The 25,284-nt window shown below is 36.2% G+C and overlaps 1 protein-coding gene across 1 annotated transcript in view; it reads right to left on the bottom strand.

Moving 5' to 3' along the window:
• The window catches only part of shank2b (SH3 and multiple ankyrin repeat domains 2b), a 75,463-nt gene that overhangs the window by 6,665 nt on the left and 43,514 nt on the right, over positions 1–25,284 (bottom strand). The window contains exons 13-21 of the mRNA XM_059535677.1: positions 23,818–23,899; positions 18,585–18,667; positions 17,248–17,372; positions 4,202–4,337; positions 3,780–3,869; positions 2,737–2,757; positions 1,064–1,123; positions 666–790; positions 214–325 (exon numbers count right to left, since the gene is read on the bottom strand). Coding sequence (XP_059391660.1) covers positions 214–325; positions 666–790; positions 1,064–1,123; positions 2,737–2,757; positions 3,780–3,869; positions 4,202–4,337; positions 17,248–17,372; positions 18,585–18,667; positions 23,818–23,899 — 834 coding nt within the window. The remainder of the gene's footprint in view (positions 1–213; positions 326–665; positions 791–1,063; positions 1,124–2,736; positions 2,758–3,779; positions 3,870–4,201; positions 4,338–17,247; positions 17,373–18,584; positions 18,668–23,817; positions 23,900–25,284) is intronic.

The raw sequence follows: 25,284 nt of genomic DNA, 5'->3' as shown, positions 1-25,284 counted from the left end.
CGGAAACAATAAATATGACGCCACAAAGCAAATTATATATCTTGAAAATACGTCACATCAGTGAAAAAGCCTCCAGCTAGAGTGGGCTGACCACTGAGTGTAAGTAAGCCAAGTATTTGTATAATTTTACAAAGAGCTGAAATACTTTTGTGTGCAGTTCGTCAAAAAAAGGACTGTGTGAAGATGACAAAACAATATGAAACAACCACGCACCTATAGATGTTTGTCGCCTTATGGTTCCCTTTGGTAAACCCAGGAAGGGGCCTCTAGGACTCCCTGGCTGCTGTGGTGAGTCTACTGCTGTATCCTGACTATTGCAGAGAGACTGCGAAAGACAGAATAAGGCTTACATGATAATAAGAACAAGCAGAATGCAGCACTTTTGCAGAGCATCCATTCAAGGCAGGCGTCACATAATATGTTGAAATGATTTCATAAAAAGAGACTGAGATGAAGAAATAAAAATAATCTCAAGCAGTAAAGCATACTCACAAGCCTCTGCATAACTTTACTCTAATTTAAGCATCAAAAACCAATATAGCATGCATGGGCAATGGTTGTACCAGACTTGCGAAAAGCGATTATTGCAGTTAGGCTATAACACAATTTTCTACAATGCCACAGGAGACTAGAACTCTAGAGGGCAAGAGACAAGGCATGCTTACATTCATTTCAGGGCTGACAGCAAAACACTTGCTATTCGGACGTGGTTTGACTGCTGCCACCCTCACATCTGCATTTGAGTTGTCCCACATGGGTTTCTGGGGGGGCATGACCTCATCCACTTTATCTGTAAGACAACAGCATCTCAAATTAGAAAGCAGGAAGCTACATTTTAAATAAGCTCACTATCAAATATTGCTAATTTCCTCTAATAGTATCCTCAGAGCAAGGAACCAAACCGAGCAAGAGAGGCGACAGAAATAGGAACAACGACAATTGTCAAGTTCAAAGCCGTGCAAGCGCTTCCTGGTTCCATTGGAAAAATCTTAGCACTTCTTTCAACGGCCACTGCGCAACATGCTAGCATTTTTTAGACAGCTCCCATGCATGGGATGATTACTTAGTGTGACTTGAAATACAATCCTCTTCTTCAGACCCTCATTATCTGAAAGCTGATCATCTATACAGAAATGGAGGAAAGGGAAATTCAGAGTCTGATTTTCCTAGCATAAAAGTCATCAAGACTAAATCTGATAAGTCACACACACACAAACACACACACACACACACACACACATACACACAAAAAAACCCATCCATCTGGCATTAAAATGTGCTTCATGTCTTGATATTCTTCAGGTGGACTTAATTTATACTTTATTGTTCTTTGCGATCACACTTTCCTTACTTTCAAAAAATGTTCACAATATAATATGTTAATAGGGTTTAAAAGAGAAAATAAAGTTTAAAACTCATTAAATTGAGTGACCAAGTGCACAATCAGTATTTGTTGTGTTGAATAAGGATTGTAGTACTACCTTAGTTATGCATTTTTATGTAGACGCTCAAATTTGCTCTTTCATACCAAAAGTGGTCAGAATTTGTCTCTGGCCACCTTAGTACATGGTTTCAGTGATCAGATCACAATACGTTTAAGTAGTCAAGTACTAATCATCCGAATGTGATCTGGAAATGCATTATTAATGTCAGGACTAAAGGGGGCCACAGTTACACCTACATACATTCAGGCTTTAAATATAAAATCCCATCATACCCCTGAGGCAAAACTGAATATAAAAAGAAAATATACTGCCAAAATTGACCATTCAGGAGTCTAGATTATATTCAGAACTGAAAGCCTGTCTAAGACTGCAGAAGGAGTATGCATCTGTTTTATAATCTGGGTCTCCTTTATAATACCTAAATATGGATTTAAAATGACTCTCTTTAATGAACACATTAAAGAGATGTACAACGCTGTTTTAAGGATACAGCAGGAGTACTATGCAGCCAGCCACATTATGTAAACAAAACTAATGCTTACAATGGTTCAGAAAATATCTCCTTCAAGAAGACAAAAGGAGTCCATTCAGCAATCTAAAGATGTCGTATCATATCTGTGCAACAGTCACACGTCATCATATTCCTGTTCAATGCTAACAGCGGCAATAGCTTTACACTGAAAATATGGCATTACATTTTGCAGGTGGAATGTTTCTATATTAAACATGCAGCATTATTTACAAGGCAACACCTTGTTTCAGAGTGATTCAAAGCTGGAATGGTCCCTCGTATGATAATAGTTAAAACGTAGTTCTTTAAAGGGAGAAATTATCATTAAATGTCCAGCTTTAGGATTTTATCTGCTCTCTGAGGAGTGAAATGGTGGCTGGATGTATTATATCAGTAAGAATAAGGAGTATCTGAAGCCAGGTTTTTAGCATGGGAAATTCATGACTCTTGTTTTCTCAAGCATATCCTTTTTATAATAGAGGGCAGGCTGTTGAATAATATATTCTTACATTGCACTTTTGAAGATCTAGGGAGTCAATAAGTGAACCTAAAGGCTTATGGAGCATTTTGCAGTGTAAACACATTTGGTCTGTTTTCACAGTAGGCACTAGGCAGTCTTTCATTCAACTGGTAAATTTTGATTATCGGAGAGAATACAAATTATTTGCACATTTGTTTTACTGAATCATATCAAAAAAGTTAAATAGTGTGAGACAAATAATCATTACTGTTGCTAAGCTGAGGTGACAAATATTTAAAGAGTGCTTAGGGAAAACTCACCCTTCTTTTTCCTCAAAGTGGCTTTAACATAAAAGAACAATTCAGCTTTATTTAAGTATTCAAATTCAAAGATAAATTCCAGAAAACACGACGAGGAGAACCAACGTTTGGAATACGCTGTATTCCTCCACATGGCATTGACCTGTGCATAATGTAATGCCATTTTAGACGGAAAGCAACAACAAATTCATGCAGTTAACTTTCCAACACTACACAAGACAAGTAGGTTAGTATCCAATATAACAAAAAAGACAGTTAATTTCTTATTACACATTATAAACTAGAATTTGATACGCGTTTAATACGGCTTACCCTTTGTGCCATTGTTTAATTAGTAATAATTAAATCAGCATGAACCATCAAACCCTAGATTTAGCTGTGGTCACCACAATAAATCTTTCACAATCCCACAAGATGAAGAAGGTGAACTGAGTCATGCTTTAATAGTGAATGTGAAGGTAGTACTTTTGGATTTTTTTAGTGGAGACTACACAAAAACTGAGACACAAGAAAGGCCATATAATCACAAATCTCCATCTAAAAATAAATAAATATATGTATATATATATATATAACAAAGTCACATTCATGCCAGGGGAAACACAACATTACAATTTGTACATACATTTCATAAAATAATTTAGTAAATAACTGTATCGTACCTTTATCCACTTTTAGGTCAGCATGCAGGAAAACAAAACAACATCAAAGTTCATTTCATAATGAACGGTGGCTGTAGAATAACAACAAAAAGTGTCACAGGTTAAAAATGCATTTTTAGGGGCCGTTCACACAAGACATGTTTTTGCATTTAGAAATAAGTTGACACAGTTGAACGCGATGGATTTGTAAATTTTGTTTCATCTTGATGTCTCGAAAAAATGCAGCTCTCATGGCGCGAGACACCAAAAACCCACCAAAATACAAAGCAATTACTGCGAAGACAAAATGCAAGAACACAACCTATGTGAACTGTCCTTTATCTTGTAAAAATGTATTAAATAACACCAGACACTGGATGAGATGTTTCTGCTTGCCATGACTGTGCTTACCTAGGTCTTCAAGCTCTGAGGTCATAGATTTTGAACGCATGGACAAGGCTGTGGAGGGAGCCCTCCGTGGTGGTGGTGGCGCTATAGCAAAAAAAAAAAAACACACACAGCAGGTACAGTAGATGCTTAGCCATAGGCTGTAGCATCCCCATGGGGAGGCATTGTATACAACATTAACTCATGCCGAGGTTTGCCCATTCTCATTTTAAATAATAAATGAGAGAGGAGGACTTAAAAAAACTAAATGAGTAGTGTTAGTAATATAAAAAAAACTAGTACTATTAGCATTATGGGAAAGCAATGGTTAGAATAACATGAAAGGAGTTTTGTTTGCATAATTTTCAATCATACGATTAACATGTTCCATTATAGCCCAGATGGTCAAGAAATCCTGAATAAATCAAGACTTTTACCTTTCTTTCGAGCCGTGTCATCAGGATCTAGATTTCGACTGACCGTCACCACTTTGATAATTAAGTGGTTGCCACCGTGACGGATCATGTTGACCACTTGTTTGTGGCCCACTTTGACGACATTGTCCTGGTTCACCTATAGAAAAAGAGGAACAATTTAGCTTGTTTCAGGCATGCTCAGATGTTCACAAAGTAATAATTGGTCAAATGCACTTTGCACAAAATGGTACTGATGTGCATAAATAATTTCCTGCTTTTCGCTGTTTAAAAACACAATGAAACTGTTTGACGTACATTTTTTTGTGTGTTGATATGGCTGGACATTTAATTTGCTCAATTAAAAAAAGCCTTTTGTTTGTCACATAGCCAAACTACAGCTACTGTATGTTCAGAACTGTGAGCTCAATGCATTAACTTCTTTAACTTCTGTATACTACATCATAGTGGAGTAAAGAGATTTTGAGCATTTAGCTACAAAAGAGCTACCAAAGTTACAATAACCCCACTATGTTTGTTGAAGCCCAGCTATCACTACCTCATTCATTTCCCTACTTAAACTAACACAAAATCATTATTTTATCCACAGTATGTTTTAAATAACCTTTTGCCTATATATTTTCTTTATATACACTTAAATGGTCACAATCATTTTGACAGCTGTCATTGTAAAGCCATCAGACGGCAGTTAATCAAAATGGGCTATAAATGTTTAAGCGGGACATTCAATCTGCAACTGAGCCGTTACTGGTGAGCTAAATCGAATTCAGCTACAGCAGAAACAATTTTCAAGTGGTGATAACCATGGATATATATGTGCGACATTCATCACCAGCTATTTTTTCATCATCTTTTTTCAACAAAGGTGTAAAGTCTAATGACTCCAACCAGATTAAAAACATACTCTTGAGGAAGAAACAATCGGCATTCAACATTTTTTACTTGATGCATGAAAGTGGAAAACATACTCCCACAACTATTTGAAGAGGTTTTAAAAATGATTCTTGACACGAGTTACCAGCTCACAACTCACAAATGTTTGAAACAATATTGTATTTTTTAAAAGTGCCCCTATTATGGATTTTTGAAAATTACCTTTCTGCAGTGTGTAACACAGCCCTAAGTGAATTAAAACATGATGCAAAGTTTTAAATCTGAAATTGCACCGGGTATAAAGTAATTGTCTCTCAAAAGAAAGACTCGACTCAGAATCATTGAAATGAGTCGTTTTTTATAGCAAATCCCAAGCAGATTTACAATGATGTCAGCATGAAACATTAGCATATTGCCCACCCACTTGTTGGTCTTGTCACATTGGTGCACATTCACTAGATGCTGTTTTTGGAGTGGTAAAAATAGTGGTTTCCCCGGTAACGCTATACACAAAGCAGCAGTGCACTCACAAACACTGCTTTATCAGGCATTACATGCATGATGAAATAGAAATGAGACCAATCGGACCAATCACTGCAGATTAGCATCACGCAAAGGGGGTGTTTAGAAAAATTAATCATTGAGCGAATTATTTGGGAGTGTTGAGCAAGTAAGATAAAAATAAATGCATATTATAAGACAATTAAGTGTTTTTTTGACCTTGCATGCATGTCATCCTGTGTTGGGGACACCCAAAACCGAAATATAAACCAGTGCTGTCAAATGATTAATCGATTTGTGATTAATCGAATCCAAAATAAAAAGTTTTTGTTCACGTAATATATGTGTGTGTATATTTAATATGTATATATAAATGCAAACAAATGCATGTATATATTTAAGATTTGTTTTTAAATATAATACATATATTTATATATAATATAAATTATATGAATATAAATATATACAAGTAAATATTTTCAATATATATACTGTACATGTGTGCTTTCATATATACATAATAAATATACACAGTTTAGACACATACATTATGTAAACTAAAATTTTTACTATGGATGCAATTAATCACGGTTAATCGTGTTAAAGCACTAATATGAACCTTTCATTACCCATAATAGGGGCACTTTAATTGTCAGAAGAAAACCGAGCAGCACTTGTTGTGGGTGGATGCACAGTCATTGGTATGGTGTTCAGAATGGTTGCTAGGGTGTTTTGGGTGGTTGCTAGGTGGTAGATTACTGACCCAAGTCAAAAATCAGCTGAATGCATAGAAAAGTAGTATAACACCTAACAATAAAATGCCACACGATTTGACACTCACAATTGTCATTACCTATCAAACTTGTCCTAAATTATAAGAAACAGTAATAGTAATAGTTGCCTTAGCAAGCAGCGCTAATGACTACTATAAGATGTTGATATTCTTTGACACAAATCATCAAATAAAAGGCACTGCAGGCAAATTAGAGAGACACCCCTGCTCCAGTGGCATTTCTCAAGCAAAACGATAAACACAGGCACTACGAAACAGATCAGCAGAGAGAAAATGAGAGGGACAGGTTTGGAGAGATTTTAGAGTATGCCTTTTACCGAAGAAAAGGTTACGTGAATAAGCTTGGGTAACCTAGGAAACAGCCGAGGAGCCAAAGTCGTCTTCATGACGAAGAGAGCTGAGCTGCTCCTTTTATTCCTTCGTGTATGTTTGTGTGATTCATAAATGCTGGGAGTGTGATGGGAGCAAGGGACTACGTATGTGATTGGATGAGAGAGAGATTGCCATTCGTTTTAAATAAATAAAATTAACTGAAGTTAGAAAGCAAGCCGTTATCAATGTGGGACCGGGAGTGAAAGCCTCACATGGAAAGCCAGGTCAGTTGAAAAAAGTAACAGCCTTTAACATCAATTACCGTTACCTTTTCTACATCTCTCTCTATTGAGGATTTTCAAAGTGCGCATTCCAGAAGACAAAATAACTCTGCATTACATCTTCGAGCTTGACCTTATGACAGATGATGTAAATTTAGAGGGATTGAGAAGGAGAGAGAGAGAGAAAGCTCTGTGAATCATGAGCTGTAATCGCAACTCTTTGCAGTGCAGATTTTCGCAGCGCTCTAGTTTCTGGTGAGTGCTGGAGGAAGGGGTGGGCACAAATTTCCCAGAATTCTCACTGACCTCCAGTCTCTCGGCATGTCACACACTGGTAATGAGATTTGGGCTCATTTAGGAAGTGCTGGGACCAGATGTAGATAAAGCTCACAAAACAGCACAATCTCAACATGGCCACTTCATCTTGATAATCTCATTATGCTGGAACCAAGCCAAAGCCAACCAAACTGAGCCGTCAGCACAGGAACCCGATTTTGTGTTGTTTTAGATATCAGGACATGGAATAATCAGTCATTCATTACTCACCCTCACATTGTTTCCAAAAATATATGCTCATTTTTGCTTAAGATACAATAGGATAATTTCGAAGAAAAATCTTGTAGGTTTGTTAGCAGTGACCTGACCACAGACTAACAAAAAGGAGTCTATGATTTTTTTCTATGATACTTTAATGATTTTATAGCGTTTTTTGTCTTTGATAGCCTGTGGTCACTATGAGTTATCATTGCAGTTATACAGGTTGAGAGCAACATGAAGGTGAATAAATAATGCAAATTCTGTTATCATTTACTCCCCCTCATGTACACTGTTAAAATTAAGGTTCCAAAAGGAATGCTATAGAAGATCCATTTTAGGTTCCTCAAATAACTTTTGATGAAAAGAACCACTTTTTCAAAGTGAAATACATTATAATATTCTACAGAATGTTTTTCACTTTAAAGAACCTTTTGTGATTTTAGAATGTTTCCATGAATGTTAAATGTTTTCAGGGACTATAGATGCCAATCAAGAAAATGGTTCAACTGAACAGGAGAAGAAAGCTGAGCTACCTTAAAAAAAGAAAAAAAAAGATTTTTTTTTTTTTTTTTACTTGAGATGCATATATACTGTATAATGATTTGTTTTTAAACCATATGATTAAAGTGACAAATCAAAGTGGAACAAACAGAGGAACACAATTTGTACAAAAACACTTAACATGAAAAATTTATAAAGGATTAATGAATCATTATCAGCTGTAACCTTTCAGATCAATTTGGTTAAGTATCATAAGCATGCTTATGGATAACACAACAGGTGGAGTGAGATAAATATACATAAAACTGGAAAATTAGTAACAGATGGATAAAAACTTTGAAATGTCCAAATTGCTGAAGGAACTGAGTGAACTCATTGTCGCCAATTAAAGGAGCAGAGATATAGTAGACATTCATTTCTAAACTTAATTGTTTAAATTAGTCATAGTTACATGTATAAACATATTTATTCTATATATGCTTTTGAATGTGTATGAATGAACCTACGTGTGCATATTCTTTAAAATATATTTTTGCATTACATGGGGAGTCTCTGTGTGTCACAAAACCGAAATCAGGTTAAAGACAACTTTGGATGCAAAACTGGATTTTAGGAGGTTGTTTTTTTGTTTTGTTTTTTATACATACACATCTAAACACACCAAACAGCGATTTGCAATTGTAAAATTAGCATCGATTATAACCGTTTGTGATTTCACAGCACATAAATACACAACACACACACACAGATCTTGACTGATGGATGTGTGTGACATGTGGTGAGCAGCCCACACTTGATTAAAATCTGATGAAATTAGCAGGCGGTTATCCTCTGCACAGGAAATAAACCATAAAACGATAAGCCTTCCATTTGGCTAATCATATCAGTTCTGCTCAGGGTCGTTCTGGTCACACTGTCTTAATGCACACGCATGAAAAAAAAAAAGATAAAAAAAACTCATAAACCAAATAAATTTCATTGCTGTTCTGCAGTCCCCAGATGCATCACACAATTTATACTTGCTGTTCTATTTAAGGACCTTAGAGATTCTCTCTCTCTCTCTGTCTGTGTGTGTTTATATGTATGTCTGTGTGTGTGTGTGTGTGTGTGTGTGTGTGTGTGTGTGTGTGTGTGTGTTCACGTGCTGTTCATCCAACTTGAGAGTGTGTTTCTGTGTGACAGAGAATCTACAGGGACCTTCATATTTCATAAAGGATGATTTTGTGTCACATCTGGTCACTTCCAGAAGAATAAAGATGTGTACTGCACACACACACACACACACACACACACTCATATATATACTTGCTCACTAAGCGATTATGTAACAGTCTATCCATGTTCACCCTTGTGGTTACATAATGCCACTCTGTGAACTAAGAGACCCCCTCCAGGTATCTCCACATAGACTTAAGACTAACTAGTAGTAACAGAACAGTGAGGATGCATGGACAAGGGAAGACTTTTACTATTTTATTTAGATCATAAAAACAGGACCACTTACAGACCAGCGCAAAAACATTCAAACTAACGTTATATATTATACAAGCCTGGTGAACATTATTTATGAGGTTTTATGAAGTAAGCTTCAAAACTAAAGCAATTCGGCCAAACGTTAGCCTAAAGTGACCTGGGTTTGAGCTTGGCATATGTTTTGTCCCAATCCAAAACCTGTTTTGTCTACTTTCCTGTCTGCTGTATAAAAAGGCAAAAAAAAAAGAAAGAAAAAAGGGGGTGAAAACATGTACATATCATCCAGCTCTGGCAAGGTTTATTTATGTGTCTAATATCACCCCTTAATAATCCAGAAACATCAGCATATTTGAGACCCCTTGTGTCTTATGAGTGGAAAATTACATACATTTTTTTAATTAAAACATGCACTAATATATATAACATGCATATAAACAAAAGCAGAATAAAAAAAAGATTAGATATCTACATGATCATCTCTGATATATATATATATATATATATATATATATATATATATATATATATATATATATATAGACAATTTTTAATTAAATTAAAAAAATTATGTTATATGCTTCCAATAAAAAAAAGGCATCAGATCAGGCATCTGTACAGCTGAAAAATATGCATAAACATTTAATTATTTTGCAAGCTGCCATAAAAATAAATAAATAAATATAGGCCTATTGTTTGGATTGAACAAAAAAAAAACCTGGCATTATGTGCTCCAAAAATCGGCCCTACCAGGCTCATGCTGATAATAAATAAAGAAAAAAAAGGTCATACATTTTTTTTTTAAAAACCCATAAAACTCAATGAATTCACATGGCTCCCATCTCTTAATCCCCAAGTCAAATCCACTATCATTACCAAACATGACCCAACGTCAACATCACACTCTTTAATGCGGCCTAGAGAGCCTGCAATCACAGCACCTCTGGCCTGATTTAGAGATTTACAGAAGGTTGTCAGAGGGCAATCATCCAGCCCAGATAAAACTCTATCCCTTCAAATGAAATCTCCCTCTTCCTGATACTTTCCGGAAAGGAGGGTGCTCTTTTGTCTTGAGTGGGGATAATTATGAAGAGTACAGGGGATCTGTCCTCTTCACACTCACTCACACACGCACACACACTTAAGCCTCATCCATTTTCCCGTCTGCATTGCTCTACGATAGTAGCACAGCTATCGGCTTGGCCTGGCCTGTACTTAAAAAAGGTTATATGATAAGACCTCTGTGGTCAAGTCCTCTATAGAGGAGATTAAACACAAGATAGCGTGAAAGACTCACTGAGACTATAGAATTTCCATTAAAGATAAAGTGGATATCTAAACAGCATTTCTGGACACTGGCTATGTCCGGACACAGATGTCCGGACTTGTATTAAGTTGCATAACATAATTACTTAAAATGTAAAACTCCTGCAAATAACTGAGGGATATATAACTGAGTTATACTCCATAGAACTTTTCCACACAGGAAGTAGATGGATGCCTGCCTGATGTATTTAAGCATTTTTAATATCCCTACTGCAAGCCCTACAAAACAAATGCCAATTTTACCAGATACCATATTTATGGACACCATAATGATGTTAATGCCACACAGTATTTCTTAAATCAAATAATACAAATCATATTAAAATTCTTATTAAGGTTAGTTTGACTGTAGACACATTTGGCCACATTTGCTTTCACTAGTTCATTTTTACTGTTAAAAATGACAAATGGTCAGTGGCAGCATGCCGACATGAAGCATTGTTGAATCTCAGCTAAAGGACCTTTCCCGATCCCGGCCACTCTCTCTCCCCCACTTAATTTCCTGTCTCATCTACACTGTCCTTTAACAATAAAGGCAAAAAACAGACAAATTAAATCTTTAAAAAAAGACAAATGAATATTAAAAGTACAATCATTTACATAATTTATTAATTAATATGATATCATAACACCTGCATTCATAACCATTTTACAAGAATGAGATTTTTCATGTTTTTGAAAGAGGTTTCTTATGATCAACAATGTTGCATTTATATTATCAACTTTTTGATCAAACTCAATGATCAACTCAATTTTTTTTCATTGATCAATACAAGGTTAAAAAAACAGAATGTATTTTAGAAAATAATATTGTAATTACCTTGCTGTCACTACTGATTAACTTAATGCATCCTTGCTGAATAACAGTATTGATTTCTTAAAAGAAAAGGAACAATAGTGTAAAAGCACCATGGTATTACCATCCCATCGCAAAACTGAAACTGCCACATTCTTCAGGAACAACTGCATTGTCATTAGAAATCAGTCCTGTGAGCACACCACACCAAAAGATCATCTCACAGTGTAGAAACCCCTAAACCAGGCTTAGAGAGCCGGAATGGAGGAAGCCAGCCTCTCAGGAGGAAACCATCATATAGCATATTGCAGTTACATGCATGTCTAAACAACCATAAGAGCTAATTTCTACCATGTAATAGAGTCATTCACCCCTGAAATCCAAGCACTCAGGTATTGAAATCCATTATGGAGGTGTATTTTTATATCAATACAAACAGGAAAAGAAATGTTTACATGCGGCCCAGTGTTGCACTCCAATGAAGAAAAAAAAACAACCTCAAAACGCTACCTCACTTTCATCACTGCGCTCAGACACAATGCTGGTGCCGTTGCTAGGCGACCGTTGCTCTGTGTTACAACATGAGACCTGGACCATCACATAAACGCAAGAGGAAGGTCAGTATCATCACTGGATTCCGTTATTATGGAAATATTAAAAATAGGAAGATCTATTCTGTGATGCTTAAAAATGAAAATTGCCCAACGTTCCAGCCAGTAACTTTTTCATTTAGTGTGACAGAGCAAACGCTATGTTCTGCGCTATACTTGGTTCGCAGTGCGTGAGGAGCAGGTTTTGGTGACAGGTTGTATGGTTATAAGGCCATGAGGATGCTCGCAGGCATCTCCTACAGTCCACAGACTTCCTCCCTGCTGGTTCTCTCTGTGCACACAGAACATTCTAGAGAGAAAGCATTACAGGCGAGGAAAGATGTCCAGCCATCAACAAACACATCAACCAGCCATCACATTTAACGTTAGCAATTTTTTGAGCTACATAAACACAATTACATATTTCATGACTTTCGTAACGGTGCCAGATATTTACAAGAATCAAAAATACTTCAGTGCTGCTGCTTGTTTAAACCACTAAAATAGTTTTAAAGCAGCAGATGCTTTTTGTGTCAGCTAAGATGTTATGCAATGCACCTCCTAAATTCATGAAATAGCCTTATATATTTATGAAAAATGTACACTTAAAACATTTTACAATTATATTTTCGAACAGCATGCATAACTTTTTTTTTTTTCGATAAAAAAGTTTGATAAATATTCAATATAATGTTTATGGGCCAAAAGCAGAGCGAAACCGCACTACTCATTTGAACTGTGCCACATGGACTGTTAAACCACTCGGCTGAAAGTTCGAATGGCAGTGCAGCGTGAGCTCACTAGAGCAGATACGTTTACTTGCTGATGAGCGACACTAAACAGCGCTGTAAGATCCACTGTAAAGGGTTTGAATTTAGCGAAGAACTTTAAATAGTTTAAAGCTGGATGAAACAGCGCTGACAAACAGGAGAAACAATGTGCGCAATGATACAGTCAGAAGGTATTTCAATATACAAATCACATTATTTACCATGTATTTACTAACTGCACCATGCTATTGTGGCAGAAATTTGGGATATTCATATAGAATTGTATTATATTATTTATATAGTCATGTATTAAATGACTAATAGAATATAGCGTTTGTGCATTTATACTAAATGTATTCAGACAATTGTATTAAGACTCAAGCTACTACTACTGTTAACTCAAACTACTGTCAAATGTGCCTTTCTAAGAGACATAAAAATTAATATTATTAATATTGCAGCCTGCATTGCAAACTGTGCTGAATATTGAAACAATATCACTCATCAGAACATGCAGAAAAAAAGTGTAAGTGACTGGGAAAGCGTAAAGAACAAATGTGAAGTGTTTGTCACGTTCTGACCATAAAGAGTAGTTTAAAACTACAATTAACAGTCTGGTTTCTACAACGTTCACTTAGGAGCAAAAATCTGCCCTTAAACATGAAATAAATAAAAATGTGAAATTGATCATGATAATTATCAATATCGACTGATATGAAAACATTTTATCAAGATGGTAACATTTTTCATATCACCCAGCACTACTATTACCTCTTGTATACAGAAAAGGAAGGTAAGTAAGATGCAGGGAATGCGATCAGATGAGAGTAAAGAGAAAGAGAGATACTCGTGCCCACACACCAAGGGCAAGTGGGTGTAGATGTATTTTCAGTAAATACATCATTCTATTTTGTAGCTTCCTGGTTGATCACTAACACCCTTCATAAGCTGCACCATTTCTTAGAGTTTCTTATAGGCAATAAGATTAATTCATTGACTCTCAAAAGCTCCAGGAAATGTAGAAGTGGGAATCTGCAATTCAACCTCTGGTGCAGTTCACAGAATGCAAAACAAATATGCTTTTTAAAAAAGATAAATATTTACATCCCTACCAAATTTACTGCAAGCTTTCGTCATTAACGTAAAGCAAAACCAGGTCAAGTTCTCTGTGAGAGCTTCGCCTTGCTCTGTCCAGAAGGCTAGATTGTCCCTGGGACCTGACACATCCATACACCAAAGTGTGAGAGAGCAAAACGCCAGCGGCTCAACCTGATGTGTGTAGTGAAGCTTGCTCGGCTCCTGAGGGACTGACGGTCAATATCATCGACTGGACAATTAGAACGTGTTTATTGTTTCCGCGGTATTCTGGGAGAAGAGATGATGAATGAATTTATATACACAATTTATATACACGTTTTTATATATACAAATACATTGTGCCAGACTAATTGAAGTCACTTCTAAGAGTGTTTAGAGTTCAGTATTGCATTTTATATTTTATAAATTACCACATTGAGCGAAGCTTATAAAATTTTTAAATAAAGAATCTAGGTTAAAACTTACATAAGATTTCTATATTTTTATATTCATATTTTAGGTGCTGTAACTATTAAATACTATTTCTTTCTTTTTTTCTAAAATCACACTTTCTCCTTTACTAATTAGTTTTAAATTATATGGCACTGTGAAAAAAATAATTTATCTTAAATATAAATATTTCACATAGTACCTCAATTAATATCGCAATAAACTAAAAAAATAGCAAAATTGCATTGAAAATAGTTTTAACGTGTCGCACTGCAGTACGTCAGCAACCTATTAGATATGAAAACTGTCTTAGCATCTTAAAAATGTACATTACACTTCCTGCTAAATAACATAATCAAAATGCAGCTCCTGCTGCTCTATCATAAAAACATTTTGGCTTAGCTACATTTAGACTCTTGGATTACCGTAAGGAGCTAATAATTCATGAAATCTTCGCCACTCATGAGAGCCAATCATTTTCTTCTCTTCTCTACCTTTCCATGCGGTGCTGAGATCTTAGATCTGCTCTCTGTGCCTTAACACAAAGTGAGGGTTCTCTTGAATTTTGCATGCAAATGAACTTATTTTGCTGATGCAGAAAGGAGGACAACGTTCCCAATGCTTTTCGTGTCTCATGGTCAGTCATCGCTGAAGTGTCAGTTCAGCCAGAACTGAGGGGCCAAGACAGGAGTTTTGCAGATAAACTTCCATCATCATTATATATTTATAATAGGGATGAGCAAGAGGGTTTACTTAAGACATCTTTGTTAAGACATCTTACAAATCATGTTTCTCTATGAAAAAATGCATCATGGTTTTAACAAATAAGAAATAGTTCACCCAAAAATTAAAATTTGCTGTAAATTTACTCACCCTTAGACCATTCAACATGAAGATGAGACATTTTTTCCAAATCCTTCAGTGAAGAAACAATCAGACTGTTTCTTTTTGGAGAAATTTAACATTACATCACTTGCTCTCGAATGGATCCTCTGCAGTGAATGGTTGCCGTGAGAATGAAGTCTAAACAGCTGATAAAAACATCACAATAATACACAAGTTATCCACACCACTCCAGTCCATCAATTAATGTCTTAAAGTAAAAACCTGCATGTTGGTAAGAAACAGATTCACCAATACAGTTGTTTTAACTATAAATTGTCACTTCTGTTCAAAGATATGACTCCGTAATTCATATTAATGCTTCCTCCAGTGAAAATATCCATCCCCTGTTGTCCTCTCACATCAAAATTCACCAATATATTTGTGTAAAGCTGCTCTAGACTGTTTAAGCTTATAAATCTGTGCATGTTTCTTTCCTGTTTCTAGCTTTTTCTCTAAAGAAAGCAGTATTAAGGATAGGAGACTTGTATTCTAGCAGGAAACAACAATGTAAAGTTAAAAACGTCTTGATGAATTTGTTTCTTACAAACACGCAGCTTTTCACTTCATAAGCTGATAACTGATAGGCTAGAGTTGTGTGGAGTACTTTTCTAGATTTTTAACAGCTGTTGGGACTCTCATTCTGCAGCACCCATCCACTGCAGAAGATCCAAGTGAGTGAGTAATGTAATGATACATTTCTCCAAATCTGTTCCGATGAAGAAACAAACTATTCTACATCTTGGATGGCCTGAGAGTAAGTACATTTTCTGTTTCATTTTGGCTGAACGCAGCACCACTTTTTTTAACATTGATGATAAGAAATGTATTTTGAGCAGCAAATGAATGCTGAAATGCTGAAACTTCAGATTTGCATTACCTGACTATATAATCACATCAAGCCATCAAACAGCACTTTTGCAACAATTTCACTGCATTCAACAACACACATTTCTAGAAAATGACTATGAAGGATTTGTCCACACCACAAGACATTTTTTCACACTTCAGTCTTTCTATTTGTGATCACAAGAACATGTTCTGAGAATAAACCTAACCTGATTGATGTCTTGTGCTTGCTTATGACCAACAAGCCAACTGTTCAGATGAACTAAAGACAAGTCGATTCTGAAAATAGGTAGTCTTTAACCAAATCACTGCTTTAACCAAAATGGAATGTATAATCTAGTAATAAACACAAGGAGGTTAAAAACTGAAATGGTCAGAATGAGCCTTTATTATACTTCTTCGCTGTCTTTGCTTCTTTTTTGGACTTGACAGGTTACAGATTCAAAGTACCTCAGAGGCATTAAAAATTTATAACCTCCAATAAATGCAAGATCACTCTCAGACAACTATCAAATTCAATGCCCAACTTCTACAAAGAGTTATGATGGGTGATTACCGGCCTGACATTTTCAACTTTCAAATGAATTCAGAGTGTCGAGATTACACCCTCATTCATTAAAAGTGAGAATTAAAAAAAGATAAGCTAAATTGCCTATGCAAAGGTTAACCGTTTAAATGCAACCCAGACCAAAAAGCTCCAGAGACATCAGAAAACTGAGTTTCTGCACAAGGACGGACCTCTGTGCGTTCACAGCTTCTTCCAGGAGTGCTCGTCTCCTGCGTCTCTAAGCTCCTCTGTCTCATTAAAGATTTAACCATGACCTTTCCTCATATTCACAAGCTCAGACTGTGCATAAACATTCTCCTGATTGCACTAACGTGTGAATGATTCAGCAGCAACCTCAAGATGAAGACCCCTGCATGGGTCGGACACCAATCTTTCCAGCTGAGCAAGGACCTTTCCATCCCTTCAGCAAGCAATGGCTTCTGAGGCTTTCCAAAACAAACCGTAAACTTATGGAAACCCAATCGTGTTCTTACCTCAATGAGGAAATCTCCAGTCCTCAAGCCAGCTTTCCATGCCACCCCTCCCTCATCCACAGACTCCAGATACTGCAAAGCAGGGAACGCCGGGGTCGGAGTGAACTCCTCAATGGGAGTATCCGCTAAAATCCAGCCCGTGCCAGACAACACAGAACCAAAGGAAAGATATCGTAAAGATCAAGACAGTATGATAGTTTTATGGGCCCAGATTAAACATAATTCTGGCATACAAAGTATTAAATATATATATATATATATATATATATATATATATATATATATATATATACACACACACACCTATAAATAAATATATATATATATATATATATATATATATATATATATATATATATATATATATGTACTATTTAAATTAGATATTTATAATTCTATCTAGTTTATGTTTAAGCTTGCTATTACTCAAAAACATGCTGAAAATAACATGCTTTTACATGTATGGTATGAAAAATACAATTCCTATGAAAACGAGTGCCTGGTAGCACAATGGATAATGAGTGTGGCTAAACAAGAGCATCTGGTCTGGTGATACATGATGCAAGCTGCAATGCATCCATCCAACCAAATCAAAAATGAATGCAGGAGTTGGGATGTTTATATAACCAGAGAAAATGCATGCATGGATGTCACTGCTGACAGTGTGAGGAGAACTGGTCTGGAGCCTGACAGAACGAGGGGCATCACAAGAGCTGATGCAAAAAGCAGCCATAGTGCACCATCGCAACTTCATGGATCTGTAGTGCACTAAAAGCATTGCAGTTGTTGATGAGAAGGAGACTTTTAGGGTCTAGCTTAAGTGGCTAATACATTGCATTGTTAAAGGTTTGTTGACGATTTGTGAGTGAATTAAACGCTTCAGCCACAGAAAGAAACAGCTGGACTGTCAGACTCAGGAAGCCCTCGAGACAAAGTGCCAGCAGAGCCCTAATGCAGTCAAACACAAGACAAGCACATGGAGCAGGGAGTGGGTGGGGGTCTGTGTTTACACTTCACAGATTTGACAAGCCCACTCAAATGCATCGCAGTCAATTGATGGACACGCTGACACCAAGAGATGCATTAATTCAGAAGTTCTTGACATGGATGCAATTCATGCAGCTCAAGCCACGCAGACACATCAAATCAAGTGCGCGCGCGATGACGCGCTTTGAAATCAGCAGAAATGACGTTAAGTGAGGGGGTACAAAAAAGGGATAGGAAACAGTGTGAAATGAAGGAGCAACACGGTTTGATTCTCGAGGGTGTAAAGCATGAAGTGAGGTACAGTCATGATGAGGCGGCGGACACGACGAGGGGTCCGGCTTTTCCCCTACCTTTCGCCCCTCTCAACACGAACCCGAATCCCTCGTTATCCTTCTTCTGCAGCACGACCGTCTTTTCGTTGATAACGCAGTCGCTGTGGAGAAAATTCCGCGCAAAACGACCGTTATTACAGCCTATCATCCTCATCATCGCCACCGCCGCGCGTGCGGAGTGATGCTTCATCCTGACAGGCGTCGGCTGAGCGGAATTAATCATTTTTGCGACGAAGAGCGCGACGAGAGTTGCAGCCGTTGAAAAAAAGCTCACCGCCGGCTTTATCTGTCATAGAAGCTGTGACACCGGTTAAGAAAAGCAGGGCCCGGTCGCCGGCGAGATAGCGTGTCGTAAACTAGAGACATAACCCCCAGATGAAGGATGAAAATCACCAGAGGAAAACATGAGTGGTAATCTTGGAGAAATGGGTATGAGATAGAGATAGAGATAGAGAGAGGGAGAGGGAGGGAGAGAGAGAGAGAGAGAGAGAGAGAGAGAGAGAGAGAGAGAGTGATACAGAGAAAGCGAGAGAGAGACGGTTTACAGTGCCACTGAGTAAGAGCGAGCGCGCGAAAGAGAGAACAGAATGTATGCGTGTGTGCGCGCGACTAAAAATAATGTTGTGTGTCCATTACAGATTGGAATAGTAAAGATTTTAAAGATTATGAACGATTTAGGTTGCTTGCATTAACGATCATTTTAATACTTTGAGTAATTGAGTAATAATTATCTGGAAAAAAGAAATTAATCGCATTAAAGCCCCCTGCAATCTGTTACTAAATTATGTCAAATTCAACAGAACGGATACACATAAACAAATAATGAGAAATTATCAATTGTAATTACTTCAAAAAGTGTTTACACTGACTTCTTAATGACTTTAAATAGACTTTTTATGGGAAAGAAATGGCCCAACTATAATAGGAAAATATATATAGCCCTATTTTTAATTAATTCATTGACATTTATGCTTTTAGGTGAACTATTACTTTAACACTAGTCAAAACTAATTTTTGAGTCAAAGAAATTCAATCAAAAAGTTTTCAGAATGCAATATAGCTTATTAATTAAAAATTCTGTTAGAAGAGACACTATTTCTAGTATAGTTACACTATAGTCCTGAATGACACCGAGTGTGACACTGAGTGTTACTTCCTGCTTAGCACCATCAAAATCCTTCCCCAAAACATACACGCAAGCAAGCAGATCAATTACTGAAGGTGTTCAACCATAGAAGACACCGGAGATATCCAGAGATATGCTGTTTGAATATGATAGCACTGTCTCTCTTTCCCTGAAGGACAAGAGGGCTTACCATCTTTTAGATGGAGTATTAAATCCAGTCCTGGAAATCAAGCCAAGGTACTGAAATTGTAGAGAATTGCTCAAACTGCAGCTCTCACAAAGAGCTGGAGTCTCATTTGCACCCGGAACATTAACTTCATTCAGAAAATGGGATTGTGGCCTGTGCCATTTCATTTTAGTGGACTTTCTGTCCTTAGAATGAATCAGGCCTTAACATAATCACTGAAGGTCAAGAACTGCAGCTCTAGATTGATTAATTTAACGGCCTAAAATGCACCCGAAAAGATCTTGAAGTGTTTATAATCCCATAAAAACTTTAGCTGGCATATTGACAAAATAGGCTTAACCTGTGATTGTAAGACCTTACAGTCTTAACTATAAGATAAAGTCTTATTGAAAAATTGAAAGAGCTCTGAGGTCCAAAGGTATAGAGTGCTGACTCCTGAGGAATGATGCATGGTTGTCATGGCATCATAATCTGCTTTGAAGAGGACACTGTGACGATGGCACAGAGCAACAAGGTCATTAATATACCGGACTGAAATATTATTTGCTCATAATGCATTTATACCTCTGTGTGATCTCATTTCAAACAATGTTACTGCTGTCAATCACAGAGCGATGTTTATATATTGTTAGCTATTTAATACAAACTAAATAATGCATCTTAAATCCAGTAAAAATCCATTTGTATCTATCCTACAAAAAAGTTTACAGTGGAATCTGGTATAAATTTATTAATCATAATATACAGAGCATGTCTGCAAAAGATTGACATAACTAGCAGGTATCTTGCGTATATCTGTGACAAGTTCACCTAAAAGCACCCATGTCCTTCTGTACGGCTGTCACTCAAGCTCCCTGCAGCAGGAAGTAGCCTGCACTGCATTGCCTTGGATTCTCTGTCTCCATGACAACCAGCTCGGAGCGAGGGGTGTGTCAGCTGGGTAGAAGTATGGTAGCCGGATGCGAGAGGATCTTTCTCTTTTTTGGCTTTTAAACACCCTGTGACAAATGTGAAAAAAGTTCATAGTACAACAAAAACTACATTTCTAAGAACTAATATTACCCTTAAAGGGACAGTTCACCCCAAAATAAAAATTCTGTCATTAATTGCTCACCCTCATGTTGTTCCAAACCCATACTTCGTTTTTCTTCGGGACACAAATTAAGATATTTTTGATGAAATCCAAGAGCTTTCTGACCCTCCATAAACAGCAATGCAACTGACATGTTTAAGGCTCAGAAACATAGCAAGGGCATCATTAAAAAAAGTCAGACATGTTCACAAGTCTCTGAGGTCCAAGTCCAAGTCACATCTCAAGTCTTTGTTCTATTTATTAGCAACAGTTCTTTTAGCTAGTTATTGAGGCTAAATTGGTTTTCAAATACTGATTTCACAATATGATTTTCTCAACAAAAAAAAAAAAATTTAAGAAAATGTACAAATGGAAAGGTATTATTTTATTAATTTATTAATTAAACCCCAATCAATCCAATTAATAAAACAAATTAAATAAATCTCATATAAACAAACTAAGGCTTTGTCTGTGTTCTCATTCGATTTAAAATTAGAGGCAATCAAAGTATTTTAATCACAACACAATCCTAACAATCCATACATGCAGCATTAGTAGGCTTTAATCTACACTGGAGTGTATAATTTCGAAATCTGAAGCAAAGGCAAAATGGTCTGACTTTAGTTTTGTGAAAATATTCTACATAAAACATCTGCACATCTGCAAATAAAGCAGAGCTGCGGTTGGGAACACAGCTTTATATTCATTATACAGAGGCATGATAAAAAGAAAATACCACCTAAACGTTTCTAAAGTTTAGAAAGTTCCCCTCAGAGATACATTTATCAAAACTTTTTGCAGGTTTTTTTTTTTTTGACTTGGACTCGAGTTGCACTTAAGTCGCATAAATAAAGACTTATGCAACTTAAGTGCAACTCGAGTCCAAGTCACAGACTCGAGTTTCCATCTCTGAAAATAGTCCATGTGACATAAGTGGTTTAATTGTAACTTTCTATGCAGTGTCAGAAAGCTCTCGGATTTCATCAAAAATGTAAAATAATTTGTGTACTGAAGATGATAAAAGGTTTGTAGCAATATGAGGGTGAGCAATTAATGGCAAATTTATTTTTAGGAGAACTATCTCTTTAAATAACAGGGCTATTATAATTCAGTAGCTACAAATAATGTTATTGTTTAAAATAAGATTCCCAGACTGCATAGAAAACCAGTGATTTGTAGCTGAAATCACACTGCCAATTTATATCAAATTTGCAGACTGACAGCCACATATTATGACATCATAATGTCAAAGAGCTGATTGTTTTTTTTGTTTTTTATGCCATCAAAGTGTCTGCATCACGCAGTGACGACCCCAAGCTCGAGCATTGCTTACACAACCGGCCATTTAAAGACTTTTCACACTCTTCAAACCTTTTTTCCCCTGTGAATAACAATGTGCTTGTGCAGTGTTTTGTGTTAAATCATATTGGGGTGGCAAAGTTTTGGAAAATGATGGTTTGTATAAAAGGATGCGCAGGTAAATGTAAAATTTGTTCCGTACTTTGACACACTCTCAAGAATAGTTATTAATAATAGTAATTGATTAATCAATCGTTTCAATTTTTTGTTCTTTTCTTACACTTTATTAACCTAAGGACTTTTGTCTTTGGGGATAAATCAAATGCATATAAAATATAAATTTTTAGGATTTTAAAAACAACCTGGCCATTTTTACAGCTGAGGTAAATCAATCAATCTTTTAAACTACACTGTACATTTTTTTTAAAAGACGTAAATAAAACTAAGATCATTGAAGTACATTTTACAAGAAAGTATGGTAACGCTTTACTTAAAGCTTATATGTATAATGCATTATAAAGGGTTATTAAAGGGTATAATGCATTATAATTATTCATAATGTACGTTGTAATACATTATCTCCCGGTTTCACAGACAAGGCTTAAGGCTAGTCCCAGACTAAAATGTAAATCTGAGCCATGTCAACTGAAAGAAACTTGCGCTGACTTATCCTAAAAAATATCAGTGCCTTTGTTTAGGCTCAAGATGCACACCATTTATGTGTTTTCTAAGGCATGTATATGAAAAATTTATTAAATGTCCTAATTGAACTATGGCCTAATCTTGGCTAAATCTAAGCCATGTCTGTGAAATCAGGCCCATATCTTTTCATAAATAATTATAACTGAATTTAAAATGCAAAGTTTAACAATGAATTGAAAAGTGTTATCATTTATTAACTGTGGTTGCAAATATTCATGAGATTGTACAATGCATTACAAGGCATAATTCATGCATTGAAACTACTTTTAAAATGCATTATACATAAAGGCTTTAAGTAAAGTGTTACTGAAAATACATTTTCAGTCTTTCTACTTTGCTTGCTGTTTCTGTGTGATTATTTGTGAAATTTACTCTATTTTTAAATATTACTAAAAATTTCTTTCAGTGTATTAAAATGATCTCTAGGCCCAGACAGAATCTTTGTGATGATTTTGGTGAAAGATCTGGAAAATTCTATGAAATATGAAAAATTTGCTAAATGGGGAAGTAATTACAAATGATTTAATAAACAACTTTTTTACTTTGTGAGTGACATTCCTGTGGAATTCCGCAGGCGCAGATTCCGTGTAGACCTGATGATGACATTTGAGCTGTTATTCTGGTCCGTTTCTTGCCTTTCACCGTCATAGCTGACCTTGTTGAGGCAAAACATACTAAAATCTGAAACCGCAATGTCGTTTACAGAAAAACTCTGATTAAAAAAAATTTATAAAAAATATCTGTAACCTTTTTTGACCTGTAAATATGTACGCAAGAGAGAACCCATTTCAAACTACCATCATGTAGTGAACCCGACACACTTTAAAAAACACGGTCAGAAGGAAAGTAAAATATTTGCTCATACCTTGATGCATCAAAACTGTCATAAGATCCCACAGTGTAGTGTCGAAAGAGCTTCCTTCTCTCCGATCGGTCTGCCCGGGCATCTGTGAAGAAACATTCGCAGACATTTACTTTAGATCACCCCAATTATGTAATATTTCAACCTTGCATAGTGCTCAGAAAGTGTCATAAAATTATTTTTATTCATTATTTTCACACATAAACAAAAGTTACTTTCTACACTCTGATGTGTGTTCAAGCACTAACCCAGCAAACTTTGAACGCTTCAACATCATTATCATCACTTTCACACCGAATATAAAATGTGCAAAAAGACTAAAAATACTCCCCAGAATTTTTGAGAGGTACAGCAGATGTGATGAGGTGAGAATGTTGTAAAAGTTTGGTTGTTACATAATTGCATAAAAAAGCTGTCTAGTCACAATTTGGTCTTACTGTGTGCCATATGTCACAGTCTCAGGTGCCATTTTTTAAACATATTAAATCATTTAGCCAACTGTGCTCTAGAATTTTTTTTATATATGTTAAATAACAAAAGATGCTTACAGTTTCACCAAACAGTACCTTGACATGCAGATTGTCACTGACAATCAATACCAGCATGACACACACACAATCATATATATATATATATATATATATATATAAAAGAAATGAAATAAAATAAAATCACATTTCTTGAACACACGCCATGAGCTTAACTTAAATCCCCAATTTATAACAGTGAATTCAAAATCAGCACTAAACCAACTATACCACCTTTCACATTTAACTGCAACCAATAAAAAGCTCTTTGGAAGACAGGGACCATTTGGTCCATAATGGAGCCAAACTAGACTACTCCTCTGAGAGAGCTCAGGAAGGCCAAATATTGACTGCATTTTATGGAAGGAACCAGGATAAGAGCCAACAAAGCTAATAAAGAGACTTTTTTATGTTGCAGAGATTAATCGTCTACACGGCTCTGATTTCGCTCTTCCGAACTTCTCCGAGGGGAACATTTGTTCTAGGCCGCTCCTACGCCATGATGTTTGTAGAACAACAAACCAACTGTCCACAGAGGACTTGGACAAATGGATAAAACACTGGATTAATATCTGAATTTAATCGAATCACTTTAATGTTAAGCACATCCCCCAAAGCGTACTTATATAAGGAAGCACATTTTGTCTACGGAGGAAGGACAACCATTAACGGAAACACAACTGGTGATAATAAAGATCCTGAGCAACCGTGTACATATATTTATCCATTAATAAGATTCTTGAGGAGTTTGTTCTGCAGGCTGCAGCTTCTGAAAACTGCACCATTTGTATTGTCCTCTGTGGTTATGTTGATACACGATGATATCGGTAGTCAGGAGGCTGCGTGGGATTCAACACTTTCCCCTTCCAACCTACTCACTGGTTAGCTGTTAAAGTTACAGACGCGCAATTCTTTGTTGAGCTGAAACGTTTTGATGTTCAAA

This window comes from Carassius carassius, chromosome 43 (assembly GCF_963082965.1).
Source record: "Carassius carassius chromosome 43, fCarCar2.1, whole genome shotgun sequence".
Taxonomy (NCBI): Eukaryota; Metazoa; Chordata; class Actinopteri; order Cypriniformes; family Cyprinidae; genus Carassius; species Carassius carassius.
This window is presented reverse-complemented; position numbering and strand designations above follow the sequence as displayed.